We start from the raw sequence: 13,247 nt of genomic DNA on the forward strand, positions 1-13,247 counted from the left end.
TTACCATCACATTTCCACATCCAGACAGCAGCCATGCACAGGCTGGGCTTTTGCACAGACACAGAATCTCTCCCTGGCATTTCCCTCTGCGACAGTAAAAAGAGAACAGATCTTTCTCCACATTATTAACATGGATCAGCACAGAGCAGGGGGGTTTCAGAGCACAGCCACACACAGTGTAAGCACTTGTTCTGCTCTATTTTTATGAATTTCATGTGGCTGTGCAGCAGAACACCCTGTGCCCCAAGGGCAGCCAAAGGCTGGGACAGGCAGCAAGGTTGGGACAGCAGGACCGTGTGCCTCACCACAGTGCAAGGCCTGCCTCCCTAAGTTTGGATAAGTTTTATCACTCCCCTGTCTCTAGTAGTGGTCAGCAGCAGATGGGAAAGAAAACAAAACCAGTGATGTAAAAACAGTTCAGGTCTATGTTGATGTCTCTTCTAAATACTCTTCCAGACTCAATCTGTGGGCCAGGGATTTCTTAGTTCAGTGTATTTTATAAACCATCCTGGGATTTTCTTCAGTGATTTTGTGCCACCTACTCTTGAAAGCATTTATATTTTAGCATCCAAGAGCTTCTACAGCACCGAGCCCCAATGGCCTCAAAAGTGGAAGTGATCTGAAATTGGTAGAAAGGCACACACATAGGTAAGCTGAAGACAATGCCCAGATGGGGAATAAGATAAAACCACACCAGCTGTCCCTCACATGCTGACAAACTGCTAAAAGCTTTGGGACACCAGGAAGCAAGGAAGGAAGAAAGGAAATTTACCATTCCATGCCCTTTGCAATGGCATGCTGCAAACACCTTGGCTCAGGTCCACGATGTCCCATCACAGTGAGAGAACAGAGGGACAGATCTGGGAAACCTGCAGCACAGCACTCACTTCTGCAGGGTGGCAGCTGCATCCCAGCTGCAGCAATATGCCACAGCTTCACCTGCATGAGCAACCAGCAATTGCAACAGCCACCATTTCTTTTCTGTTAACACCTACCCTATTATTATCGGTGCTTTTATTTGAAGGGATGGGACTACAGTTGGGCTAAGAACGATTTATTGCCCAGATAAACATCAGTCTCAAAGGCTGTGAGCTTTTAAAGAGCAAGCAATTGGCCATAGCTCAAAGTAGTCACAAGTTCTTTGTTACAAGGCCATACATAACTTTCTAATCCAATGGGCATTTGCTACAAAGTTTATTTTGCTTTTTAACCTATCACTTTTACTTACTTCTGTTGCAACGAGTGTACTTTTATCCAATAGGCTACTATCACACCTACACACATGTTTCTATTATAACTTAGTTTATATTATAACTCTTCTATTTTAACTTATCCTTCTTATTACAACTTAACTTCTTATATAACTATAACTACTTATTTTAACTTAGTTTATATTATAACTCTTCTATTATAACTTAGTTTAAACTTACAAAGTTTATTTTGCATTTTTAACCTATCCCTTCTACTTACTTCTGTTGCAACAAGTGTCCTTTTATCCAATGGGCTACTATCACACCTACAGATGTTTCTATTATAACTTCTAAACTCAGCTTACTCTATACTCTATACAATTACACTATGAACCCTTCACCATCTTATCAATACAGTTTCTTACTTACTCAAGGCACTTACAACTACAGAAACATAAGGTTATACTTTCACTGCTTAATGTCTGTGTACTTTATTTTTACATCAATCTAAGTTTATTCTAAGGCTGCAGATCAAATCCCTCATTGTCTGTGGAAGTTTCTATTTTTCCATTTTCCACTTTCCCCCATTCAAACACCCACAAGGAATGAAAACATTTCAGTACAGCTGAAATGAGATTCTCAGCTGGTTTTTTTTCCCGAGATTTTCAGCAATTGTCTGATTCTCCTCAGAAGGTGAACTCAATAAATGTAAGGTTCTAACAACCAAGACATCAAGATTTTAAGATAGATCCCTATGACTTGAGCTTTTGTCCTGGAGAAATGCCTAATACAATACAGCACATACACTTTTATTGACATCTACACTGATGAAGAACTGCACTTATTTTTTTCAATTACATAACTGTACAAGTTTCTATCTACAGCAAACCTGCTGTGTTCTCTTCAGTCTACTTATAAGTCTCCCTTCTCTTTAAGAAGAAAGGGTTAAGAAGCCTCTTCCACACCCTGACAGTATTGATGCAGAGCTCCTCTTGATGCTGTGGCTGACTGGCATCTCCGACTCAAAGCAGTGTCAGGCCCTTCCTAAATTTGCTTTTCAACTCCACCCTCCTTCTCTCACCCCCTCAGCACTATATACCCAAAGAATCTGAGAGACAAGAGTTGTCTGCTGTTACTTCTGGGTAAACAACAACCATACTGATTTTACTGTTTCCCTTTCAGTATGGATACAAACTCCTCAAAGACATCAATATTTTCTTGTAATTTCTCTAATGCCAAACCTTTTCTAGTAGGCAGGTGAACAATCTCAATATTCTAGACAACATTGCCCAAAGCTCTCTACAGATACATTATAAATTTATGCCTCAAAAATTGAAGACTATAGGCATTATCTCTGACTTTTAAACAAAAAATGTATTATTGCCGACTCTTGGGAAAACTGTTGAAAGCTTCTGAGTTGTTTCCTCAACTGCTTAACAAATCAGAGTGTTTTGGAGGTAGGTGTGAGTCACAGTGGAGTCAATGCCCCTTAGTGGGTCTCTGGAAGAGGTTTTTGATCTATTTCCACTTTGAAGGACTGCAGAGTGCATGGAACAAATAAAACACATGAAGAAATTCACAAGAGGAAACATACATGCAGTATTCTAAGGACTCAAAAAGCAGAAGTATCCGGACAATAAATTTTAGTAAGAGTCTTGTTTTTGCTAGAAACAGATCTTCTCAATAAGAGGTCAGAAACATTAACCCCAGAACTCTGAACTACAGGCCTCAACTCCCACCCTTCCCACAAGAAAATGTCAGCACTTCTCTAATAGGAAGAACAATGTGCAGTCAAAGAATATGGCATTAAACCAAGATTGTATAAATGCACAATGGTATTTGCACAAGTTGTCTGGAGAGGAAAGGTGGAACATATTCTCAGGCTGGAGAAGTTTTCCTTGCTTTCTGGACAGGAAAGAAAAGCAATTGCTTGAATCATCTACTTCAGAGGACTGTAACAAAAGCATTCACTGGCCCTGGTTTGCAGTGCAGTCAAACAGGATCAGGCAAAGTTATTTCCCACACAGCTTCTGCTGAGGATGGGTGAACCATCAGGTGGAAAGCATCAGGGTGCACTCCCTTCACCTGTGCTTCTGGGCAGCTGAAGTACCAGGGCCACCTGATGTGTCCCACACTGCACCAGCACTGCACAGCAGGCACCTCACTGAGGTAACTTCCACGGATACTAAGTATTAGGTAAAATATGAACAGAGCAAAAAAAAAACCAAAATATTTCCAGTAGGCTGCTCAGCAGCATGAGACGAAATTAAACATTCCTGGGATGAATAATGACTGTCTGAAGTCACCAGTTAATTGTCCAAAAACTACCACTTTGCTATCAAAAGGCAAAAATCAGCATAGGAGGAAATTCATTGCCAACTTCTCTTAATATATTCAAACACTTGGATTTACCTCTTCCACTTCTGCTTTCTTCTCTCCTGCCTTGGAAGAAGCTTCATTTGCCTTCTTGTCGCCATGCTGTGAACAGAGAAAATAGATGTGTAGTTATTTAGACCTTAAGTCTTATCTTCCACACAAAGAAATTCTCAAACTTCTTAGTGCAAGGATGATTCCTTTCAGCTACCACAAAATGACAGCAGGGAACATTTAAAGTTTTTCTTCTCACTAATGGAGAGGATTTCTAAAATAGCCTGCTGGATAACTTCAAGAGTAATCAGGCATAAGGTCATGGCACTTAGGGCTGTACATGACTGTTCTTGTGAAAAGTTCTGGAAGATATTCAGCTTATCACTCATCCCTCACCAGCAAAACACTCTCCAGTGCTTGTTCTGGAAATGTCCGAACCACAGGCTTCAAACAGCTCTCAGAGGCACCAACATGGTGTGTGCAATCCACTCCAACATCTGAATTCCCCTTAGACACACTGAAATGTTTGTTATGCCCAGCCCTCCTCGCCTGAAAGAAAGCTGTTACCATGATTGCTGTAATTCTGGTGCTGATACAGGAAAAAAAACAAATGCTCCAACAGCTCAGGCACAGGTGCACGTTAGGAAATACAGTTTTTTGAGGACCCCTGAACCTCCTGCATCTTTTGTCAGCTCTTCCTTTCACTTAACCTGATGTATAATACCAGCAGCTTCCCATGTGCAGCAATGCAAAGAAAGACACATTTTGTTCACTGGTATCCAGCATGCTGGAACTGTCTGCATCTCTGAAAAGTGGTGAATATTGTCCCTCAAAACATGTCTTTTCAAAAATAATAGAAGCAAAAAAGCATAAATTAAAATAAAAGGCAACATATAATACAGTTACCCTCTAGTATCTCAGCTGGTGCAACTTCCCACAGCAACTGAGACATCTGGGAGGGAGGATTCACGTCTGGTTTGTTTCGTTAAGTAAAGACAGGAGATGATTCAAGACCCATTTATTCCCTTCTGTTTTCGGGACTGAGCAGCAGGAGGTAGAGCCTGCTAATCCACTAAGTAATGAGTTCCTGCAGATTTTTCTTTACATGGCTATAGGGAGAAAGCAATGATCCATGTATCACTGCACTATCTTCAGCAGAAATCAGTTCCAGCACATCAGCAGGAGAAAACGCAGGCTGAAAAAAAAATACTACAGCAACAAAAATTTCAGTAATTGTTTTGGACAACCTCTAACAATTCAAGTTTTTAAAACGAGTTTGGTTATGACTAAGACACTCAACGAGTTTTAAAATTGAAAATGCTACAGTCATGTTCCAAATGTGCCTCTTCAGAGGAAAAACAAGCCCCATTGGTTGTCTATTCAGGTAAGAGATTAATTGATTCACTGCTCCATAATAGCACTTCCAGTAGAGGCACAATTTACCCAGCTATCTGTGCTTTTTACTGCTACAATAAAAGCACATTGCACACATATCAGTAAGAGCAGTGCCAGTGAGTCTCCTGTTGCTCACAGAACAGGAATTTCAGAGCCAGCACTGCCATAAGGCTCAGGAGTTAAAGGAGAACTCTGCTGATCAGGCTCTCTTTTTGCATGGATACTCTCAGCATCAAAATGCTCCAAAAATCAAGTATTATCCTGAATCCAGCTATTAAATAATAATAATAATTATAATAATCCAGCTATTATCTTGCTTGCATTTGTTTCCTTCTTCAAATTCAGACATGGCTTTAAAAGCAGCAACACCAATTGAAGTGTAGGGTCTCTAGTTGTGTTTTTTTTTACTCTTACTAAACCAAGTAGGGAATGTAGGAACTAAATACTTGCTTCTTACTGAGCATGCCAGGCCTTTATCAGGGCTGAATCTGTGTTACCCTTCCTCCCTAAGTCCTCCTCCTCATCTTCACACCAAAGAAACCCACAGCAGACAGGGCCTTGGCACCCAAAGAGCATCCAGACCCAGGACTAGAAGGAGGGAGGGATGGAAGGGGACTGGCAGGATTTCCTCAGCCTCAGGCAGAACAACTCCCTGAGGGACCCCAGGGCAGCTTCAGTGCCCAGAGAGGATACAGAACAGACCAGGACAAGGACCACAACCTTGCTACCCCTAAACTCAAGTCAGAGAGACGCTAAAAGCATGACATTTTCCCTCCAGAAGGCAATGCCAAACAGCATCTAAAATAAAGAGAGTTTGACTCAGAGGCCAAATATATTTATTCCAACTTAGGGAACAAAGCACATATGGTCAGACCAAAGTAGTTTTGTTTTGGTTTGGGTCGGTTGTTTTTTTTTTTTTTCCCCAGTAAGTTGAGTAATGCACTGTGTACACACAGAGCCTTGATAATTCATTCCCTGGCCTCAGACAATAAAACAGCCTGTGAAGGTTCTGCCTTGCAGGAAAGTCTGTCCTGTTCTGTCCTGTCCTGAAGAGGTAACCTGGGAAAGCACAGCTTCACACTACACCTGAGGAAATCATGCTGGTTCCCTGAACAGTTGATGAATCGGGTATGATGAGGGACCCCATTTAATAATGCCCTTTAACAGCTCTTTTCTTATCTGGATTTTCCAGTTTCGAGCCCTCCACTAACAAATTAAATATACAAAAATAAATAAAATACAAACAAAAACAAACAAACAACCCTCAAAACAACAGAACAAAACCAAAATAAAAATAAAAAAAATCAAACAAAAAAACCCCCACCAAACAAACACAAAGCCTCCAAAAAACAAACAACAAAAAACAACAACAACAAAAGAAACAGGCAGTAAATCAATCTGCTTAGTCAGAAGGCTAAGCTCAGGTTTTGTGGGACAGTGCACATCCACTGCTCATTCATATTCACAACTCTTGATGACAAGCTGACTTTTTCTTTGGGCATTCTTTCCTTTTCCTCTTCCTCCCATCTTCCCTTACAGTGCCAAAGATTCAGATTCATAACCAAGGCAGTGGATCAGAGCAGCTCCAGCTCTCTCACATCAACAGTGGGCGTACAGCTGAAGTGACAATTTTAGTTTAACTCGTGAGCTAACAATTCCTTGTAGCTTTTAAGCTGGCTCAAAATATTTTCCAACCTTACTAACTAAAAAAAAAACAAAACAAAAACAAAACCACACAATCCTACCCATAATCACATGCTCACAAAAATACATAAGTGTCATGAGCAAGAAGGTTTACCCTGAGATCTTCATCCTGTTCTAAAGTGCACAAAAATGTCACCACACTATTAAGACACACCTTTAAACTTCTGACTCAAACAGCATTCACAAACTAGAGAGCAACTGGTGAAAAAGCACAGAGAAAATTACTAACAACTGAACAGACACCTATGTGCACAAAAAACCAACCCTCACTGAAGGCTTTGCTTGCAAGAAATTCCTTCTAAACCTCAGGAGATTTAGAAGGCATTAACAAGCCTTTGGTTTAAGGCCACTGCACAGCATCTGGGAGGACGTGCAGTAACTGGGTGAGAAGTGAAGTCTTGCAAGATTCTCAGCTAAAGTCAATCAACTCAGCATTACAGACATTTGGGGAGATGGGAATCTGACTTTCGCTCTCAGCTGGAACTGGGAGGAAGACAGAGAACTTTGGCACTGCTTGGAAAACTGTCGGATGCAAGGAGTTGCCAGGGGAGTTACAATCAAGCCAGGTGAGGAATGGAAAGGTGAAATCCAGATTCTCATTGCATCCAACCCCAGCTTTAAATACACCAGCCAGTAAAAGCCTTAATCTCCTTTGTGTCTGTCCCTCTCACCCTCCTCTCCTGCCTCCCCTACCTCCCCATGCACGGGAGAGGACTCCAGTCCCAAGTGCCAACAACCACAGCCAGGGGTTCCCAAAGGAGCAGCTGTGGGAGCAGTTTTCTTACCCAATCACACACAGCCACATCTTGGTATCTTTTCTTCCCCTGGATGCAATGACACAGAGCTAAGGAGGCCTTTTAAATCCATTCCATAGCTTTGTGCAGTAATTCTCAAACTTTTCCCTTTGTGATTTTGTGCCACCTCCACCATTTGATTTGATTTGACCTGACACAATGACTGATCCCTGAAAACTGATCCAAGCTGCATGGAGCAACTTAAAAGTACAGCTATCACTTCAAGAGGTTTCATCTTCCTGAACACATATTTAGGAAATGCATTAAAGTGATATTTTCTCTGAAACCAACATTTCACAACACACGCTTTCTGTAAAACTTTAACAGAATGCAAACTTTTTTTTTTTCCTTTCACCATTCCACACAGAGGCCAGCTGCTTCCTCCTATGTGCAACGTGTCATAAAAGTTTCTTAAAAGCTTTTAAAAGTCTTTTCAAGCAATCGCGGGTTCGTCAAAGTAACAAGCAGCGACCCAGGTCCACCCAAACCACACGGAGCCGTCAGAGCGCTGTGGTTTGCTCGGGGAGGATCAGGCAAGCGACGGCAGCCCCGCCGCCACCCACCTGCCGTGAAGAGCACGCTCCTGGGAAAAGGAGCAGCGCTTCTCAAAACAGGAACATTCCCACACAAAAAATCCCGTCTTACTCTTTCTAGCGCGGTTTCATCACCCCGCGACCCTGCGTTACTCGGGAGACGAACAAAACTGCTAACAACACCAACACCCCCAGTTTTCTGTGCCGCTTCCTGACAGCGGATGGGATGCTGGAGCGCACCGCTGACCCGAACCACTTTTTTTTTTTTTTTTTTTTTTTTTTTTTTTTTTTTTTTTTAAGGCGCTGTCTCGCCTCCATCCGCACCACAGCCCCTTTCCATACCCCCTTCTCCATCCCGATCGCTGGGGAGCGGCGGGAGCGGCGGGAGCATCGGGAGCATCCCGCCCGCCCCACCCCGCGGGGCTCCCGGCTCCCCACCGGGGCTTCCCCCCGCACTCACCATGGCGTACCACCAGCGGGCGAAAGCCATGGCGCTGCGGCTGCTCCTCCTGCCCTCCCTGCCCGGCACTGCCCGGCCCGGCCCGGCCCGGCCCGGCTCGGGACGCGCCCAGGGCGGTGCCGGCGCGGAGCCGCTCCCCCGCCGGGCCCGCGGGGCAACGGGGGCAGCCGGAGCGGCATCGCCGCCCTCCTCCTCCTCCTCCTCCTCCTGCTCTGCAGAGCCCTCCCCGCATCCCCGAGCCCGCCTTACCGCCGCGGGCAGCGGCTGCCAGCCCGTCCCGGACATGCCGATCCCGGGCAGGAGCGGCTCCCGGTGTCCCGCAGCTCCACGGGCGGCTGGAGCGGCCGCGGGTCCCTCCCCTTCCTGCCGGGGCAGAGCCGGGACGGGGGAACCAGGGGGGCCGCCGTGGCGAGAGTGAGATTTCTCTAAAATAGCGTTGTTTTGAGAGGGCTGGCGGGAGGAGCGCGCAGATTTTCTTCTCCTCCTCACGAAAGTGATTCCCCTTGGGAAAGCCTTTGGGTGTCGACAGCCGAACCTAGGCGGCTTCAGGCTCCATGGTAGCCCCCAGCAAGGATTTTGTCCTTCCCCCGAGATGGAGCCGGGCGGAGGGTGCTTGGGGCTCCTCCGACACCCGGCTCCTCCACCGGCTCCTCTGCCAGCTTGCCTCCAAACTGGGCACCCTGTTCCTACGAGAGCCTCCTTTCCCACCCTTGGCATCCTGGCTCCTCCACCAGCCTCTGGCTCCTGTGCCAGCTCCCCTAGAGCTGTGCCACCCCAGCTTCTCGGCTCGTTCCCACCACAGAAACAAACACGGCTGGTTTGGAAGTTGGCCGCGCATCCCGTGGCTTGATGTGGTGCTAACCCTCACATCCAGGTGTTGCAGGTCAGGTTATAAAATGGAAAACACAGGAATTGTGTGCAGGAATGGGCATGGTTTGGCGAGTTTGTCTTGCCAGGTTGTGTGCAGTAAATGGAGTCAGAGTTTGGGGTGTTCTGTGCTAGGGAACCCCAGGCTCAGGCTAGGTGGGTGGAACAGTCTCGGGGTCTCTAGTTGGCCACTGTGACCCTGAGATAAGTTAAAAAGTCTTTTTTCTCAGCTTGGCAGTTGAAGAAGGAGTCAGAAGTCTTCATTTCTCAGTCTCAAGGTTGTTTATTGAATCTTATTTATAAAATTTTTCTCCTTTCTTGCCAAGGTCCCCTCAGCAGGACAGACAGAGGCACTCTGCCTCCCCTGGGGCGGTGTTATCTTTTATACTAAAAACTACATGTACAATATTTATGATTACTTTCCAATACTTATCACTTATGTTGAACAGTGAGCTTTTACTCTAAACCAATCTAAAAGTGTCAGCACCACAGCAGAAGATGGAGGCCAAGAAGAATAAGGAGAAAGGCTGGTCATGCCCTGATTCCTCCATCTTGCTCCGTGAACTCCCATTCTAAAAACCCCAAAATATCTATTTTTCACCCTGTGATAAATTCACTATCATTCTACCTAAACTTTCGTGGCTTGTAATTCTTCACACAAGGCTGGTAATTGTTTTTTTCCAAGGGCAAAATCAAAGGCACAGGGGTCTTGGGCTCTGTGCCAAGGTCTCCAAGCCCCTCAGACAGGGGCTCGAGTCTTCCAGGGAATTTCCTGGGTTCCCACAGAACAGCTGTTGGAGGAGTTGCACTACTCTGAAGGGGTAACAGCAGCAGCTCCTGAGCACATCCGTGGGTCAGGAGGCCCTGTCTGAAGAAGAAAGAAGGAAAAGTGTCCCAGTCTTTAGGGAGTGCTCCTCAGCTGCTTCCCTGGGGAGCAGGCAGTAGGTTAATCTGCGTGGTTGGAAGCCTGTAAACCCAATTAGTGCCCACGCCCTCAGCTGTCAAACAAGTGGGTGAGGCCTCCCCTCAAGGTCTTGGGAAAGGACTTTGTTCTGCAGAGAGAGGGGGAATGTTCAGAAGGATCTGCCTGAAACCACCCCTGCTTTTCCTTCCTGATTTCAGCCTGTGACACTCAGCCAAGGCGCTCCAGAGGAGGTGGAGGGGCTGATGTGAGCAGGTTTACCCCTGTGCAGGTTTACCTGGGGTCACTCTGACAGGTCCAACAGATTGTGCTGCATTCCTCCAGCTTGGCTGCAGGCAGCCCTCAGGGAGCGTCACCCACCTCACTGCCTGATGACAAACTACTGGAGCTGACAGTAATTGGAGTGGTGGAGCTGCACGGGAGCAGGGCAGCAAGACAAGAAACCCTCAGTGATGTCAGCCTGCATCATGCTGGGCATCCAGGGCTCTGCTGACCCAGAAGCGCATCATTCCAGCTCTGCCAGTAGGTTCAGGTTATAAATGAGGTCCTGAGCACTGCTGCAGGAAGGAGGGGAGCTGCCCAGACGCTTGCCCCAGGTCCTGCAGTTGTTGCAGTGTTTTGTAAACTGGCTGGGCTCCATCCAGCCTTGCAAGGAAATCTTGCTTTAGGGCCAAGGGCTTGGCATTGTTGTTTCTATTAGAAGGCTCCTCTGGCTTGCCACAGCTTCAAGAAACCATTGTTTATTGGTAATTTCTTCCCAAGTTTATTCTTAGCTATATGTAGTTTATATGTAAAGGATGCAGGCAGCACACATTTACCTGGGGATGGAAAAGCAGGTTCTTGTTTGTCTGACAGAAGGGGAGTCAGCTGGAAGCCTGAGTCAGCTTTTTAAATACTGAAGGCCTAAACACCACTCCAACAGTTTGCTCATTTGGGTGAAGATTTGGATGTTTGAGTAGAGCAGTTGTAATTATCCAAGTCAGTCTGATACTTATTATGTCTAACTAGGAAAAAATAAGTTTTTCATGCAGCAAACAAGTGTATGGTATCAAAATCACGCTGTGTTTTCTGTCACGGTTTCTGCTCATTCCTTCAGAACACCTGCAAGTGAACAAAGCCACTGAGGCTTGCTGAGATTTTACATGGCATTAGCCATGGAGTTCTGCACAGGGCTGATCAGAAACAGATGCAAGAAGTGATGGACAGCACAAACATCATTGTTTTTTCAATGTTTATTGGCTGGAAAAAGAGTAGGTGACCGCATCAGGAGCACACAGGTTGTTCTTTACTGCAGTGATGTGAAGAAGTACTCAAAAAGAGTTTGTGTGCTTTTAATAGTCATGGATGCATTTCCTTGTAATTCAAGGTATTAGGAGTCTAAAATTGGAATGGAGAATCACAGACTCATTTTCCCCACCATGCCTCATCTCCAAAGGGCACCAGTTGACGTCAAATGCCTCCCAATAAAAAGGTGCTCTGAATTCTGGCAGGATGGGATGAAATTTTTGCCAGGCATACATATTTTATTAATATAACTTGCATAATGGTATGACTGCAAGCTTATGAGTCATTCACAAAATCTACAAAATAAAGTACAAAATCTCTTGTGTAACTGGATTTTTATCTAGGGTAGTTTAAAAGAAGTCTTAGTATAAAAACTAGTTAAAAAAAGGGGGTTTTTTTAAATGTCTTTCATCCTCTTCCTGTGGTTTACAAAGAAACTCATTGGAAGCTTTTGTTTTCTTGTCTTCCTCTGAAACCCAAAACCATTAGGATTTACTTGTTTTTTTCTTTTTAATTTGATGCAGTCAGTCCCACCCTGTTTTATCACACCCAAAAGAACAAAGTACATTTCATTTCTTCTTCTACTGTTTTTGTTCACAGCACGTTCAGTAAATGGAAATTGTAATTTTTAAATAATGGAAATACTGTTTGTTGATAAGCCTAGTTTGATGACATCCTTGCTCTAGAAGGCAATATTGCCAGTCCTTATTATTGAAAAGAAAGGTTTATTTCCTTATCTATGGACACATGTATTTTTGCACATGTTATAAACATCCTATATCATATAAATTTTCTGTCGTCTGCTAGTTTAGTGCAGTGTGAAGATTTCCTGCTGGACTTTATCCCACTGCTGAGTGGAGATTTCCTCTCCTGAGACAGAAGACATAAACTTTGACACCAACCAAGAGAAAATTAGTCCTCCTTGAGATTTAATATTTTGTAATTCCCTAAATACTGAGCTGAACTTTGATTAAAAACCAAAACCATTTTGAAATGATTCTTGAATAATTTCTGGAGCCCGATTTGGGTGATATATATGAAAGTTTTCATCTATGCAAAGTTTCTCCTTTGTTACATTGAAATGCAGCAAATCCCAAAGTTTAGTACAATGTATCACATGCAACCACGAGGGGAAAAAAACCAAAATTGTCGCCTCCATCATCCAGGATTGTGTCCCACCCACCTGTGTTTGGTCCTCTCCTCTCTCCCCAGTTTCTACTGGGGAAGCCAAAGCGTGCTGTCAGTTCTGGGAGTCAGCAGAAATTCAAGGTAATTGACTTGAAAACCACACTATAAATTAAGCTTTTAGCAAACCACAGGCATTTTTCTGGACTGGATACAGATCCAGATGAGGTTGTGACCCCAGAGTGAGTCCAAAAGGAAGAGCAGCACGATGAGTGAGGCGTTGCCCCAGTGAATGTCAAACATTGCAGCTATGCAGGAGTGGCCAGCCTGCAGCTCACTCTGTCTGCTGGCTTTATCTGAAAAGAACTTTCCCAGTGTGAGGTACGTTCTCTCAGGTGTAAACTGAATTATAAAAATAGAGAAAAGTGCATGGACTAGGCCTCATTAACTTTTATGAACCTGATTTGTAAATATTTATGCATATGAAAATGACAATACCATTCATCTTGGGTTCTTAAATTGTAGGATTAGAGTCGTAGGTAGAATTGTGCAGGTAGAAATTGCAGATTGGTGAGTCCTGTGAGAGGTGAGACAGAAAAGCCTTGT

At 44.4% G+C, this 13,247-nt stretch overlaps 1 protein-coding gene across 3 annotated transcripts in view; it reads right to left on the reverse strand.

Moving 5' to 3' along the window:
• Window positions 1-8,996, reverse strand: part of CAST (calpastatin) — a 52,465-nt gene extending 43,469 nt beyond the window's left edge. Inside the window, exons 1-2 of one of the 3 annotated variants that reach the window (XM_054653375.2) lie at window positions 8,693-8,996; window positions 3,603-3,668 (exon numbers count right to left, since the gene is read on the reverse strand). In XM_054653375.2, the coding sequence (XP_054509350.2) occupies window positions 3,603-3,668; window positions 8,693-8,728 (102 nt within the window). In that variant the 5' untranslated portion in view covers window positions 8,729-8,996. Of the gene's footprint in view, window positions 1-3,602; window positions 3,669-4,463; window positions 4,481-8,443; window positions 8,582-8,692 lie in introns of those variants that run through there. The other 2 variants (XM_077171461.1, XM_077171463.1) reach the window with 2 other exon arrangements.
• Window positions 8,997-13,247: the final 4,251 nt, after the last annotated feature.

This window comes from Agelaius phoeniceus, chromosome Z (genome assembly GCF_051311805.1).
Source record: "Agelaius phoeniceus isolate bAgePho1 chromosome Z, bAgePho1.hap1, whole genome shotgun sequence".
Classification (NCBI taxonomy): Eukaryota; Metazoa; Chordata; class Aves; order Passeriformes; family Icteridae; genus Agelaius; species Agelaius phoeniceus.